Here is a 16,644-nt window from a genome sequence, read left to right on the forward strand (position 1 = left end):
GTCCACGATGGAAACAAACAAGAATTTTGATCACGAATGTCTTGACTTTTTGCAACCAACAAGTAAAGTGAATGTTATAGTTTGAGACAGTTTGCAGCTGAATGGTTAGGGTTTGTCCCAAAGCAAAAACATGGAAGCATGAACAGGCGGGTTCATGTAATTTCAGTATCGTACACCTTGGCAAGATACATGAGGCATGCGCAAAGAATCGCGCGTGCTGTCGCTCGGGCGGCAGTTGTAAATGAGTGCGAAGTGGGGCGCGGGTAGAAAGCCGCGCCGGTAAATGAGATTATGACGGAGGCGTCGGCAGAGGAACCAGTTTACAATGTAGGTGATGAAGAGGGAGCGCGCTCGGGCTTGAAGAGAGGAGGATTATGAGATGGTGGTCGTGGAGGGGGGAGGAAGAGCTTGGTTGTTGGTGGAGGGGAGAGGGCAGGAAGAAGGGTGGGAGGAAGCGAGACGGCGGTGCCCGCGCGGGGGCACTCGTCATTGTGTGTTGTCGTCGGTGGACGGGCGTAGCGGGCGCGCGGCGGTGCGGGTCTGCTTGCCGCTATCGATCCCCGGCGCGAGTGCGCGAGTGCGCGAGTGCGGTCAGCATGGTGCTGGCCAAGGACGGCGCCAAGACCCGCAAGCTGGGCTCCCGGCTGCTGCTGATGGCTTCCCGGAGGTCGAGCCGCCACGCGGCCGTCGGCGCGCAGGTAGCGCCTACTTTCTGCATAACATCCTCTACTAGTGAACAAGCGCGCGCCTCGACAGCCCTGTTTGCAATTTGTAAGGCTGGGTTTATGAACTACGCAAGAAACGCAACATCCATGAAGTGAACTAACGATATTTTAAAATGTCGTTTCCAAATGACGCAAAAACGCAACGCGAACATCGGGCAATATTTGAACGTTTTGCGCTTCCTTCTGGTAACGTTTTGTCTGATAGTAGTTGACTTCCGTGTGTTTACATGCTCACAGAATCTGACACTGCAAGACAAATCTGTTGTCGTCGAACACGAGACGACAGCATCTGTCTGATGGCTGCACGCGCGATTGTAACAAATTTGTCAACTAGTTAAAGGCTATTTTTCATTTTTTTTTTTTTTTAATTTTCACTCACTTTACTTTTGGTAAATATTCACCTTTAAAATATTTTAATTGGTATTTCCTCAGTACGATTAGTATGTACCTATATTTAGTACAGGAAAACCAATTTTATATAATCTAGTTTTAAAGGAGTATCACAACTTTTGGATTTAAAGAATGTCGAAAGAAATAAAGTAACAAAAATACGGTGTTTAACAATCGCGAGGCATCGTCTGGTGTCGCGACATGTCGCATCGCGTCGCGACATGTAGCATCGCATCTGATTCTGTAAGCCCCCAGCCTAATGTGTATACAAGGCTACGAATCAACTTTTCACTTACGAAACTACAGTGAAAGTAAATGACGCGGTTCAATCAAATTATTTAGTATGTTACACGTTCTTTTGAAAAATATTACTTATGAAAAGCAGCGTGATGAAAAATTTTTTTTTGTTTGACAGTTTCAAGTTCAGTAGGGTTCTTGGCGTCTTTATTATTGCGTTTGTTGTAAACTGTTTAAACCCAGCCTGTCAGTAACGGCCCCTGCGCATAGATTATAATCGGTCTGTGTTCATTGTTATTATTTTGTGTGCCTATGGGGAGGGGGGCGGGGGGGGGGGGGTTAGGAGAGAAATACTAATTTGGTTGAGACCCATCCAATCAAATTATGAGAGTGTTTTCTGGAACACAGGTAAGGTGATTTGAAAAGGATTGATCATCAGAGAATTCGATTATTTTATGAGTACACATTATTGTGTGTGAGAAGTTTCGACATTATTTGAATTATTGTATTCAGATCATCAATTAGTATTCCGGGAAATTTAAGTGGCCACTGCAATTTTAGTTCATGAATAACGCGGAAAACTTCACTTTCATCTGAAATGTGTGGACATTCAAGTGATATGTGATTTTTAAGGCCCGTCTACAGTTACAATGTTTCAAGTTGTGTCTGACGGACACTGATTGCTGATTGGTCCACGTGACCCTCTGATGCCATAGTTGGCGTGGGCGATGGTCGGAATACATTGGTCAAAATTAACTTTTTGTCTCAGTCTGTGTCCGTCGGTGGCATAGAAGAATAACAACACTCATGATGTTTACTGTTTCCGTTCACCGTTTCAAAAAAAGGTAAACATAAAAGAACGGATGGAGTTGTAGAAAGCCAAGAAGGCAGTCGAAAATTTAAATAGCAACCGTTGCTTTTCAAATGCCGAACACACAAATGTATTTTTGGCAGTGTGATTAGAATTCATTTATTAGCATTTGCTTTTGCTTTACCGAATAACTAAATATTACTGAACTCGCATCAAACTTTTACAAGTTAAATGAATATTCAAAACTTAGCCGTGTACTCGTTAAAAATACATGTAAACAAAAACAATCAAAAACACTTTTTGGTGTTCTATATTTACTGCGCTTTGGTGACTTTTTAAGAAATCTGTAGATTGACATCTGATATTGTAGTATTAGACAAGGCAGTTAGTATGTCACAATAGGATATGGACACAAACAGCCTACAGGTTCGGACTGTTGTAGACGGGCCATTATCAGCTTTAGTAGCACCACAGTCACGTGATGTATTTTGTATAATATTCAATATATTGTCCATCATTAGTATATGATTAGTGAAGGCTCAAAAACATACTCGTCTGCTCTCTTTTTGTGCGACTTGTTGTGTTTCCGTGTTTACTATACAGTCACGTGACATGCAGCCGATAATACGGCCCGAATGATTGTGTTGTCGGTTTATCTTTTCAAAGCAAAAAATTTCATCCGGATGAAATTTTATAACTGGAGCATATGGAATGTAAATTGTACATACTCGCTGTTCTTGATTGAGTTTTGCAATTTGATTATTCAGTAACTGCTTACATAATATCCTTTTAAAGGGTGAGTTACGAACTGAAAGAAACAACATTTTTTTAGCCGTTTTCAGTATTTGCTTTTGAATACATTTTGAATTTAAAAAAAAACTTCTAGGTGCGGGAGTATTTTGACAGCATTGATTTGCGAAATATTATTTTGACAGAATCAATAAAGGCCCTTCTACAACAGTCCGAAACTGTGGGCGGTCCGGGTCCTTAAACTAATGTGAATGACGTCACCTTGTTGCACGAAAAACAGCCCTGTCTACAATTGCGATGTCCAATGTCCGAATCCTCTGATTTCTAATGCAGTCACTAGAGCGCAGTAAATATACTGGGCCAAGATGGGTGTTGTTAGATTGTTTTTGTTTATTTTTTAATGCATTGGAAATGAGCATACAGCTTAGCTTGAATGATAATTTAACTTGTTAAAGTTGTAAGAGTTAAATCATATTTAATGCGGTAAGACAAAAGTAAATGCTAATAAATAAATTCTAATTACACTATGAAAAATAAAAACGTTTGTTCGGACTTTGTGAAAATCACAGGTTGCAAACGGATATAAGTAATCAATATTTCGTCTTGGTTTTCTTGGCTTCCTGTTCCTACCACATCGTTTGTTGTTTTCTGTTTACCATTTTGAAACGTGAACCGGAAAACGGCAAATATCACGCGCGTTCCTCCTCTGTGCTACTAAAGGACACAGATTGGGACAAAAATTTCAAGTTGACCAATGTATTCCGACCATTGCCTACACCACTCATGACGTCAGCGATCAGTGTCCGTCGGACACTATTTAGACATTGCGATTGTAGACAGGCACGCGGCAGACTGCTTTATTGAAACGTGTTTAGGTTTTTACTGTCTTTTGATTATAACTTGGAAGAATTTAAAGAAATCGTTGTGCAGTTTGTACTCTGAAGATGTATGAATAAGTTGGTTTGACACACAGGTATTTTCCAAATCATAACAAAAATTCAATGGTTGAAAATTTTGTTAAAAACTGATTCAGATAAAAAATCTGAATGAATAATTATTAAAACAAACTACCCGATGAAAGTGTAATCTTAAAAAAAATATATAGAATATTCCGTAAACCACAGTGTGTGAAACGTAGAATTTCGTGCTTTAGTGGTGCGATTTGTTTTATTTACTGTACGTGCGGTATTTAATGTACCCTTGGTGGACTATTATGCATTATAGTTTAGTTTGCTGATTGCATTGTTAAATATACCTTTCCGTTGTGCATTACCATTAATATTATGTAAGGCATTTGATGTATGCAAAAGATTTCATGGCGCAAAATGGGTTGCTGTTAGAAAACTACCTAATTATCTAAGAAAGTGGAATAGTTAAAATTACTCCATCTTATGTTAGTGTTTTTCTTAGTTTAATTATAACATAGCATTAAAGTATCACTGAATTTACACAAACACATAAAATAGCAATGATCCTTAAAAAAACGTGTCTGCGCCGTGGATTTTTCGTGAATACGCCTGTATGAAAAAAGTGTTGTATTTTATCACTGTTTTCTGTATTGCCTTCCAACGACGCCTGCACATGATCCGCAGACGTTTGTACTGTCGCTGGCCGCTGTATGCTGGACGTAATCGCTTTGCGTCGTTCCTTAATTTCCTTTTTTTACGCCGCTGTAGCTCTCGTATTCGCTCGGCATTGGACCTTTTAGGCCTTTTTGGATCTCTTTCGACGTGAGCTTTCCTCTGACTTGAGTTTTCTATAATTCTAAGCATATTTACAAGTCATATGCGAAGAAAACGTTAATTATTTTGTAATTTTCATATTAGTACCGATTTTCACTTATATTCCGGTGAATATTTATACTGCCTCACTTTGGCTTGTGACACCCGAATCAATGTCCAGCTAAACGCGTTCACGCTACACCGATTCATAACTTGACACAAAGCCGATTTGTAACAATCACGCGCATGCGCCTACACTGGTGTGATGACGTCACAAGCAAAACAAATACTGCGCGACAAACACGTACGGGCATTATCTATCAGTTGTGTGCTCAACCACTGTAAGTTTCGGAGTTAGTATCGACTTAAATCTGACGGAATTTTGTCACACAAGAGAATTCGACCGAATAGACGGTTTCACGTCGAATTAAATATATTTGCGCCAGTGTAAGTCGATTTCATTTGAATGAAGAGCGCGGAAGGAGTTGAGCGAGTGGGGTAGCTGGTTATTTCGGAAAACAGCCCTGGCGTGATTGGGTTGACGCCAACCCCCCAAAACCAAATTTCTAGGATCGTATGTGAAGTTAAACGTATCGTCGCAGCATTAGATGAGGTTAGCAATGTCGATCATCCATGTGTTAGACTTAAGAGCAACGGCGCTAAGTTATTTTATGTAATTTGTTACAAACTCTAATGCAGTTGCTTTATTATTAATATGACCTTCATGTTAAAGCTTCATCCTAATAAAAGTAGCGCCAATATTTCAGACGACTTGAGTAGTTATTTGGGTATTTTATGTGTTTTTTAAGTTCGTGTAGATTAGAGACTATATCACTGGTATTAATTATTTCGTGTCCAAACTTGGTCGATCAGTTTATTTAAGACCCTATATGGCGAATTTAATTATATACAGTAACGATGTTAATGATTTTTCTTTGTCGATGCTTGCCGTAAGCACGTATAATAAATAACTAACGAAAAAAAGCAGTTCTTAAGCAAAGGTATGGCAGCGCCGAAGAATTTTAATTTGAACAAGCGGAAGTGATCATGAGTAAGCAACACGTATATACTGTAATTAAAAGTTATACCTTCCTGAGCTTTTATTACACGAGCTTACATTGTCGTTAAAATTGGCACACCAAGGTCGATTCGGTTCGGTCTACGTAAACTTCCTTGCTACGTGCTGACTGAACTTCAGTAACCGTAATACTGATCTATGTCTCAATTGTTTTTCTGTGTGAAGTCAGTGCGTGTATAAAAAATGATGTACTTTTGCTAGTACGAACTTTATCTTCAACGATTCATTTTCAGTAATAGATCTATGTCTTGAGGCTTCAAAAGAACACTATGAAGAAAAAGGTTTTGTGGTCACTGCAAAATATTTTGTCAAAATAAACCTTGCAAAATACGTTTTGCTATCAGCAAAATACATTTTTGGTACCTATACAACGATCTATAAGTAACAACATTTTAATGTCTCTTACAAACATATTGGGCAGTACAAAATTATTTTGTTACCCTAAAATATATTATAGGGTCTAAAATAGTAAAATATTGTGCAGCGGTTATAAAAGGTTTTTTTTCTTCTATTTTCAAAATCCTCCAGAATTGAATAGAAAGTATTTGGGACGATTTGCGTGTGTGCATTTGATTTTTAAAGCATTATTCAGTTATAAATGTGGACTCGACGTAGTATGGTTACAGAAAGTGTATCAGGGGTGGACGTGTCAGTTCCATGTTCTTGCCAGCCTTTCTTTCCACTTCCTTTTCATTTTGCTGTTCTTGAAAATTAAATTATTGTAATTTTTTCGGTAATTTTTAAAATAATTTTAAACGCCGCAGTACAAGCTCTTCAATTGCCTAATTTATTAATGTTTCGTAGTGTCTGTCTTCGGTCGTCCTTCTACACACATTATTATATACTATGCCTACTTTAGGTTATTTTTGTACGGTATTTGTTTAAAATACAATTTAATTAAATGTTTCGCAAATGTTTTCTTCTTTAAAAGCGATACTAAGTTCGTACTCAAAGGTTACTGTGTATAATGTCACGTCGGCGGTAGTCACGATGCTGTGTTCGTACTCACGTAACTTTCTGCGGTGATCGCCACGACGTTCGCCGTGTCTTGTACGGCGACACGTGTTCGTGACCAGCCCGCTGGGCTTCCTGCGCATGCGCGGCGCCGCCCGATGAATGGACGACGGGTCGGGAGGAGGCGTCCGCCGACGTCATTGGGGCGACGGCGCCCTCGGCCGCATGCGGGACCGCTCCGCGGGTAAACAAGCCTGCTCTAATGACCTCCATCCCGGCCACAGGTACGCACTGGCGACACAGCTCATCCGGCCACTAGAAATCTTAATTCCGATTAACACATCCTTGTCCACAAATGCACCCAATTAAAATTTCACACAGCCGAATTAAGAAAACTCTAAGGGATTTAAAAATTTTGAGAACAAGTTTGTAGTGATTAATAGCTGATCTGAACGCTATCTGACTAGCTTCTGACAGCTATTAAACATCTCAGCTATATAGTAGTTTTTACTGTGATGGGCCAAATAGCATTGGCGAAGCGCGATACACTTTACTGCATTGCTTTCATGCTATTTTACACTGCACGTCGCCAGGTTCGTTGCAAACACTTGTCTCTCGTATTTCCTACCAGTTTCCCATATTTGATAGTAGTTGACGAACAGTGGTTGCAGTTCCTTGCCGCGTGACGTCTTTGCTTCATAGCCGTGCCTCACTAGTCTCGTGGATTCCAGTGTAATACGGCCCGCATGTTTCGGTGGTGTTTCAGCAGTGTTTCGGCAGTGTTGGGAGAACACCGCGTGTCTCCTCGAGGGCAGCGCGGGGCGTGGCACTTCTCCAGATCGCTTCGTTGCTTTCGGCAGTGTTGTTGCTTTACTTGCGAAGCTACGACGAATAAGAAAATGTTTCGTAAATTTATGAAACAATCTTTGACGGTTTATCTGGTGGCCCTTGGGGCGTGAGAGACTAGTGGTAAGGTGTTATTCAAATTATAATTCTACTGGTACTGGCGGGATAAGTGCGACGCTTGCTGGTGCTTTTAGCGCGTTGTCGCCACCGCAAGGCCGTGGACTGGTGCGAAGTCGTTTCATCGTGCACAGGGCAGCTATTAGATTTGAGGAGTACCCATATCATTATACGGCGGAGAAATGAAGATACATGTGTAATCCAAGTCCCTTGAATTCATTCAAGATGTTGTAAACTGTGTTTTATGCCCTTAGTTTTCCTGAAAACATGCGTTTTAGCCATTTTGATTCTTTTTAAAGAACAGTTTACAAAATAAATACGGAAACAGAACAAAAAAAAGTGTGCATATATATTCACATATAAGTATATACTCTTGACACGGGCGTGGAGTTAACCTTGACGTTCTCCGGCCGCCTAGCTGTCATCCCGGCTAGGAATTATCAAAACACGAATCACGTTTGGATTGACTTCCGGAAGTCGCGAACCTTTAATATTCAAAGTTAACTTCCCTCATCCATACAATTCTTACCAGACGGGAAACGGAATGAGTAAATTTATATATATATATATATATATATATATATACATATATATATATATATATATATATACACTAGATAATGCCCGGCATGCGTTGCAATGCCTCAATCAATTTTTTAATTTATTAATAATGTAATTTTTTAAACATATACTAAGCGTCTCTCTTTATCTCTCTAATTCTCTATATCTCTCTCTATCTTTCTATTTATATCTCTATCTCTCTATATATCTTTCTACATATATATCTCTATATATCTTTCTAGCGGACCCGACAGACATTGTCCTGCCCAAATGTACTTTTTGTGAGATATGGATATGGCGGTAAGTATTTCTACGCTGGACATTTTGTATCTTCTCATTATACATACCCCTCCTCTTGGGCACGCCACTGCCGTTACCAAAAACCTTTCCCATGGTTACGCAGAAGACAACAACAATGCAAAAGCCCGTTGCCATGGAGGCTAATTATCAACAATGCTTAGTTTTTTTGCTTTTAAAGCGTGTTTTTTTAGTTTTTTCTTAACTCAGAATCGAGATAAAATATCCAATTGTGAATCTAAACCATCCTCGAATCCCCGTGAACTCACACACAAAATTTCATCAAAATCACGTACAAACAGACAGACAGAAAAAGTACTGTTTTATTATAGTAAGATAGATAGATTATTCTTACATGTTCGCATCCATGCAGTATATGAAAAATCAGCATGCATAGCCCCACACCTATAACTATACGTATCTGCTGCCCACGACTTTTTCCGCATGGAATTTTGTATTATCTTGCACCATTTAGAAATTTAAACATTATAACATAACAGTTGATACAGTTGTAGTAGTTTTCTTATGTTCACAAATGATAATTTTTCTCACCTCTATTTCAGTCTTTGCAATAAAAATATGTTACTACCTAAATTTTGAGTAAATATGTTTCTACTTTCAAATGTAATGACGGGAAGACACTTCATAAAATGTCTTTGTAAACCATATTTACTGTTTTTTCCGTCTCGAGCTAGAATGTAAAGATTGTCTGCATTACTGACCCGCGAGCAAGCTACATACATTTCAGAGAGAGAGAGAGAGAGAGAGTGAGAGAAAGACACCTATTGAATGTCTATCTAACTAATTTTTTTATGAGAGCATATTTTCATTAAATAAATCATGAAATCATTCAACGATAAAAGCTGTTTATTTAATTAAGCGGACGGGTTCGCTCCAAGGAGAAAATTGACGCGGCGAGACCTCGTGGACATAGAGAAATGACACACACTCACTATTTGCGTGGCTATGAAACATGATTTTTTTCTGCAATTTAAATTGTAATATACAAAAAGGGTATTGAAAATTGAAACAAATATGGCGACACTATAAACTGTCAGGATCTTTATTTTTTTCTTACTCTCTACTTAGTTCTTTACAATAGCAAAACTTAATGGCTTCTAATAATGCGTTGCAATTTTTGCTTTTAAAGCGTGTTTTTTAGTTTTTATTAACTCAGAATCGAGATAAAATATCCAATTGTGAATCTAAACCATCCTCACTATTTGTGTGGCTATGAAACATGATTTTTTTTCTGCAATTTAAATTGTAATATACAAAAAGGGTATTGAAAATTGAAACAAATATGGCGACGCTATAAACTGTCAGGATCTTTATTTTTTTCTTACTCTCTACTTAGTTCCTTACAATAGCAAAACTTAATGGCTTCTAATAATGCGTTGCAATTTTTGCTTTTAAAGCGTGTTTTTTTTAGTTTTTCTTAACTCAGAATCGAGATAAAATATCCAATAATTGTGAATCTAAACCATCCTCGAATCCCCGTGAACTCACACACAAAATTTCATCAAAATCGGTCCAGCCGTCTAGGAGGAGTTCAGTGACATACACACGCACACAAGAAATATATATATATAAAGATATATATATATATATATATATATATATTTAAATTTTGGTTTGCAAATGGAATGATTTAATATTCGACGTAGCTGCTTCGGCAGCGAATTCTATCTGTGAGTATGGAAACTACATGTGATTCGCGTCCAAAAATGTACTTAAAAAGCAATTTCTGTATATTTACCGCGCTCTGCATTATTTCGTTTCCTAGTTTCGTATTATTAGTGTATTTGCAACACAACTCATGAATTTGTTCGTTACCGAGGTTATATGTTACACATTACTGGCGAGTACAGAAAGACTCGCTCACATTTTATTTTATGTTTCTGCAACATCGAGCTCATTAGAGATGACAACATTCGACAAAGATCAGGGATATTGTGACGGTAATTGACTTACGCTAGTGATCAAGGGCGGCGTATCCTTCCCACCTTCCGAATTGGAAAACAGTGTTTTTCATTTTGTTTACTAAAACATGGCTAAGAAGTACTATTGTTGAAAACATATTAGATGGGTTAGCCATCTAGCCGTCAATGGATTTTAGGAAACAATGTGCAGTGAGCTGTTAGAAAATTTGTAACTAATCCTCACAAACTATTATTAAAAAGATTATTTTAGATGAATGATTTTCTTCCTTTTGTTGTTGTGTATTATTTTATGGCATAATAAATTGAGAAAAAAATCCCCCCCCCCCCCAAACCCAAACCCAAACCCAAACCCACCGGGAATCCAAATTCTCTTCCGTTTTGAGCTGTATACGACCATTAATTTGTTTGAAGTAATTTCAGCAAATGGTCGGACCAGCACGTTTTCTTGCAGTTTTTATTTGCCAAATTCACGTGCTTCAGAATGACATCATCTCCTGGTGTCTCGTTCACATTACGGTTTGGTTGTGTTCTGTAAAATACAAATACATCTTTGAATTCCCGCAGGGTAAACCTGACTTTGAATAAAAAAGTTTTAATTTTTCTATCTGTGAAATGCCTTTGTGAAGGGTGTAAATCGTGTTTGCGAAAAAGAAACAGTGCTAATATTTGATCGCACTGTGGCGACTTTCATAAGGTAAATTCATTTCATATCAGAGTAAATTTTGTCGTAAAAGAAAATATGCATGTGTTTGAGAAAGATAGTTCTTAGGCCTGTATGGCTTTGGTCAGCCATGCCTTGAGGCAGAAAGATTGATCAGTTATCTGCAATAGTGGAACGCTTGACATTGAGCGTGGTTATTGTCTGTGTGAATCGAGCAGTCATTAAGTCTTTGAGAACATCTTATGTAATGCCACATTGTCAGCAGGCGCGTCCCACGGCAGCCATGGCATTCCGTGACGTCATAACAGGGGCGTTGGCTATAAACGTGTTAAATGCTTGCATTGTGTAGTAAATTGCTCGTAATCTGCTCGTAATCTGTTTTATAGCCGTCCTTGGCCATCACCAACGATATCAGTATTGTCCTATACAGTAATAGGACGTCATACTGATCCATTAAGACGAAAACAAATGGAAACATCCTTACATTCGTAATTATCACTTGTACGACTTTTTACACAATTGGATGAATATATGTTAAACATATTGCAAATGTGCACCAAATCGTGTTGAAATTTCGGAAATAGCCTTTAAATAAAAGGAATAACAAAAAATGAAAAAAATCAACATGTTGGGGGAGACCGATCATTATCTAAGTCTGAAATAGTAATGTCCTGGCATTAAGGGGCCCGCCTACCTGGTCACACACACGGTGTGCAGAGCTTCAGGAAAAACTACTCAAGATATCCGAGTGGGGTCTGCTTACGAAAATCATTTAAGAGTTCGCTGAGGGCCGAAAAGTACTTTTGATTTCGGATTAGGTTTTTAAACTGTATTTTTAGAAGAGTTAAAATGGCTGAAACACATGTTTTCAGAGTAATTTTTAGGCGTAAAGAAACCAGTACAGATACTTGAAAGCACCTAAGGGAATTGCATTAGGTGAGTAAGGTATTTTTGACAAAACGCGTAAGTCAGTGGCATAAATATTTCAGTATCTCGGCGGCCGCTGTAAGATTTTTGTAATGTGTCCCCGAAAACTGTCCTTAAGAGAAGGGATGGTTTTAAGTACTGCCAGGTAACCGCGTGTTTTGAGAGCAACTAGGCCATACACACAGCTGTCGTCTTGCGAATGTCTGTATGGCGTGCGGCGCCGGCGGGCGGACGGCGAAACGGAAATAGGTTTCTGACATTGGCACTGGACCAGCTGATGCACTGAAATAGTTTTGGGAATGTTTATTTGCTATTAGTGCCGCTATGAGATAGCCTCCTCCCTTGGTGTGGAATCAGCATGTTTTTTTTTTGTTGGTGCAGTCTACTGCGAGGCCTTGTGCCTCGTGGTTCTTCGGTCGTTATCGCCGCACCCACCGTCACCAGGCATCGGCCCTTCCTGACAGCGCCCTCGAAATTGATAACTTTTCTTTATCCATTGCATTGGCGTGGTTCGATCCATCCGATATTAGTGGCTCAGCATTTGCTGATGTCTGTACCTCGGAACCAAACTAGGCTTAGTCACAATCATGGGAGAGTAAAACCACTGCTCTTTAAATGACGCAGCGTCTTCCATCAACCTCCATATACTTGTGGCCGGCAACAAAGAACTTTTGATTGGTTTATTTCAAATGGGGGACTTCTGCTAACAGCCAAGGGTACATAACATCAAAACTGGACTGCAGGTTGGTCTGCTTCAGCTTAAGATGTGGACTTCGGCTGTTATAAATATTTAAATATTTTAGAAATATTTTTTGAATGAGTTACAATGCTATGTTTTGAAATCAGATGAACCTTTAAGCCATAGTCTGTAATAAAATAAAAATAGCCAAATTTGGATATAAGTTTGTTTTCCTTTGAAGTACATATATTGCTGAAATTCTGACTACTGATAAGAGTTAAGTGGTTCAAACTGTTGTTTAATATTTTTGTAATTCCGCGTAGTTAATCTATAAGTTATCTCTAGGGCCCCCTGAAAGTGGTAAATAAAATTTTCAGATTTCGTCATTAAAAATTACCAAAAGCGGTGTTAAAATTCACTTTTAAAACACAAAAGCGGTGCTAAAATTCACTTAAAAACACAAAAGCGGTGCTAAAAACTAAAAAAAAAAAAGCGTGTGTTACCGTAAATATATCTGAAATTATTTAAGTTAAATAAATTTACTTGAACCTACTCATTACTGAATACCCTAAACAAAAAGGTTACATATATTTATATGACAAAAATACTTTTGATTTACACACTGATTATTAGTTTGTTCCCATAAACTAATCTGGAAAACTATTAATTCCTTTAACAAAATCGAGGACGCATCACAACTCCGAAATGCCAAAATTGATCACAACGACGACAGCTAGAAAACTGCTGTGTACCACAACGCCGAAAAATGTCATTACAGGGCTGCCACAAAGGTTGGGTTAGGTTAGGATAGACTAGGTTAGGTTAGGTTAGGTTAGGTTAGGTTAGGTTAGGTTAGGTTAGGTTAGGTAAGGTAAGGTAAGGTAAGGTAAGGTAAGGTTTGATTGTGGTATTTCGGCGTTAAGGTACATTAGAAACGCACACAAATTCATTCAGTTATTTCGGCGTTGTGGTCAATTTTGACATTCGGCGTTATAGTATTTCCGCGTTGTGGTAACGACCCAACAAAATCTATAAAAACTGTTGGCCAACTAATCATCATCGTCACACCATTCGAAAATTAATGTTTGTTTACATTTTTCCGCTTTTTGGCGCGATTTAAAATGCTTGTGCCTGGTTCGCCCGATAATCTGCTTGATACTACGACGCTGTTCCAACTATATACCAGCGCCCCCGACGGACGTGATATGGCCACTCACGTAAGGCTGTTCCAAACACCGTTCGCCCAATCATCTGCTTGCTTTTGTATTTAACCGGTGTCGCTGTTCTAAGCTGACGTCAGTGCCCCGAGCGGTGTGTGTACACTTTAAAACTTCGCCTGTTTGTCTTATCTATCCAAACATTATGCCGGAAAGGAAAATAAACGCCGTAGTTTTGCGTATTTTTACAGTATATTTTTGGGTTTAACATTATAATGTGAGCGTGTGTAAGCTTTTGTTTGCTTTAGTTCATTTATGATTAATGTTTGGCGGCCATGTTGCGGTGTTTGTTTACCATTGACGAGACAAGTCTTTAACCAGTATTTAAATTTCGCGTAAAAACACTGCGATTTCGCGTTTTAATACAAAATTTCGTGTAAAAACGCTGTTTTATGGCGATTTCGCGTAAAAACTGTATTTAACTGTGATTTCGCGTTTATCGTCGTTTATTCGCGATCGCGAAAAGAACAGGCCCCTAGTTATCTCTTTTTCGGAATAGGCTTTTTTGTTCGAAGATTATTCTTTTCAATCTAATTCTCGATTTTTAAAGCAATTCAATAAAAAATAATATTTAGGAGACTATTTGAGATGTTTCAGTAAATATGTTATATGGTGTAGTGATAGATCATGAAGGGAATTTTCCGAAACTTTAATGTCTATTAGCACCTTAAGAAGATATATTGTCATATCCTTTTTAGTTATTCAAGTTTTGAATGTAATATAAAAATAAAATACTAACATGGCAAAAAATTAATAACTACGTAGTAAATATATGTGCATTATTTAATTTAATAATTGATACAGTCACTATGTTTGGAGCCAGTCGAGCATATAATTAAGAAAAATCATGCGATTTATAATTTAATATTTTTTACACTACATTATCGTAATTTGGGGTAAGACACTTCCTCATCATTGTTCCTTAGAAAGTCGTTAGTAAAGTTGTTTCTTGAATTTAACTGTACGTATCGAACTTTCCCTGATAATTAATGTTTGCCCAATATTATGTACTGTAATGTAGTAGCAGAGAGGTTTAAGTGCCTTTTTTTTTTTTTTTTTTTTTATAGTCAAGTCTGATAACAAATTTGCATTGCTGAGTTATGAAGTGTTTTTCATGATCAAACTTTGCACTATGTGGGAGCCATTTCGACATTGTGCAGTATTTTGTACTCATTTTCGTAGTATATCGTTTGTTACTACAATTGACATAAATGGTATGTTACATTCAGATTCGTAAGCTATTCAATCGAGAAATCATCAGTGCTATTGTTTCCTGGAACTTGCTTCAACTTTGACAGGTCTTAAAAATAGTACAAATGGTAGACTACTTATTTCCTGTCACTTGCAGAGCATCAGATGTTTGTTAACAGACACTGACACCCACATGAAGTTTTTTTTTACCAACACTGTTGACAGAAAAAAAAAAGGTAGGATAGGTAGACTGTGATACAAGTTAAATGACACGGGCTTCAGAGACGAATCACGACTAGTGAAATGGGATGCAGCTGATTGGGGGGGGGGGGATGAGTACCCTACACCGATAAATTTTATTCTTGCCCAGGTTTATCTAAGCCGCGATGTTATTCTCGAAGGTTGATCCGAGCCATGATATTCTCGAAGGTTAATCTGAGCAGTGATGTTATTCTCGAAGGTTGATCGCAAAAGTTGATCAGTGCTATGGCCAGTTGGAAACCGTCGGCCGCCGATCGCCTGCGAATCGTGCCGGTACGCGGCGAAACAGGTTGCGCTGCGGGCAACACACAATACTCCCGCGAGAGAGAGAGTGAGAGAGTGGCTCCAGTTTCCCCCGGACTGTCGGCTCTGGGCTGTGTCTCGAACCACGGCCTTGCTGTCCGACCTTGGATGCTGATACTTCAGGTAGTCTTTATGTCCCTACACCGTCGTGAACAACTCGACTCTTCAACTACGAGGGCGACGTGTTTCATATATATTCAAGAGATTATTGTGATTTGTAGAGTGAATTCATTTACAAGCTATGGAATACTTTTTAAAATATATAATTTCTAATTTTAGTTAATATAATTAGAATATAGTAATAAATATTTGTATAGATTACTAACTACTTTTTGGCCTCTGGGTTGAGACACATAGTTGGAATTTGAGGGGGGATACTTGCCCGAAATTTCTGCATTCTATGTTACAGCTATCTGAACGGGCACATCACCATTTCTGCGGACGTGAATTCAAGCCCCCTAGAAAAAACGTTTTACCAGGCTGCTAAAGACGATGCCGGCCAATCAGCCCGTAAGATTCCTAGGGAGAGGGTGCGATACAGGGGTAGCACACGTCCCTCTCCTACTGATACACACAAATACCATTATCGGCTTTCCCAAAGAGTGCAGGGCGCGCTTCTGTCTCGCTTGGAGAGTTCTACGGGTCTCCAGACCACCTTTGCGTAAAGTGTCGTAACAAGGACGTCATTGTTCTCGCAGCTTCGAGAGTAAAGGCCCCCTGCACACGATCAGTCCAGGTGCTCAGTTCGGGTCAAACAACCCGAACTGACAGTTTGGACTGATCATGGTGTCGCGGTCTTAGATAACGTGACACTAGAGGGCTACGAGACCTTTTCAATCTCACATAATTAAAGCTTAAATATGTATTCCTTTGATGTCGTCCTACAGTGAGGAAGGAAAATAAGCCCCACGTTACTCTGGAAGAGTAGGTTGTAAGATATGCTGGTTGGAACGCGAGTAGCCGCGTGTTGCGCGG

General features: G+C 38.8%; 1 protein-coding gene across 19 annotated transcripts in view; it reads left to right on the top strand.

The window, feature by feature from the left end:
- The window catches only part of LOC134541238 (serine/threonine-protein kinase N), a 372,780-nt gene that overhangs the window by 26,346 nt on the left and 329,790 nt on the right, over positions 1–16,644 (top strand). For 3 of the 19 annotated variants that reach the window (XM_063384521.1, XM_063384538.1, XM_063384618.1), the window contains exon 1: positions 507–698. The exons of 9 other annotated variants lie outside the window; for them this stretch is intronic. In XM_063384521.1, coding sequence (XP_063240591.1) covers positions 597–698 — 102 coding nt within the window. In that variant the 5' untranslated portion in view covers positions 507–596. Of the gene's footprint in view, positions 1–485; positions 699–16,644 lie in introns of those variants that run through there. 7 more of the 19 variants (XM_063384529.1, XM_063384555.1, XM_063384513.1 and 4 more) reach the window with 5 other exon arrangements.

This window comes from Bacillus rossius, chromosome 1 (assembly GCF_032445375.1).
Source record: "Bacillus rossius redtenbacheri isolate Brsri chromosome 1, Brsri_v3, whole genome shotgun sequence".
Taxonomy (NCBI): domain Eukaryota; kingdom Metazoa; phylum Arthropoda; class Insecta; order Phasmatodea; family Bacillidae; genus Bacillus; species Bacillus rossius.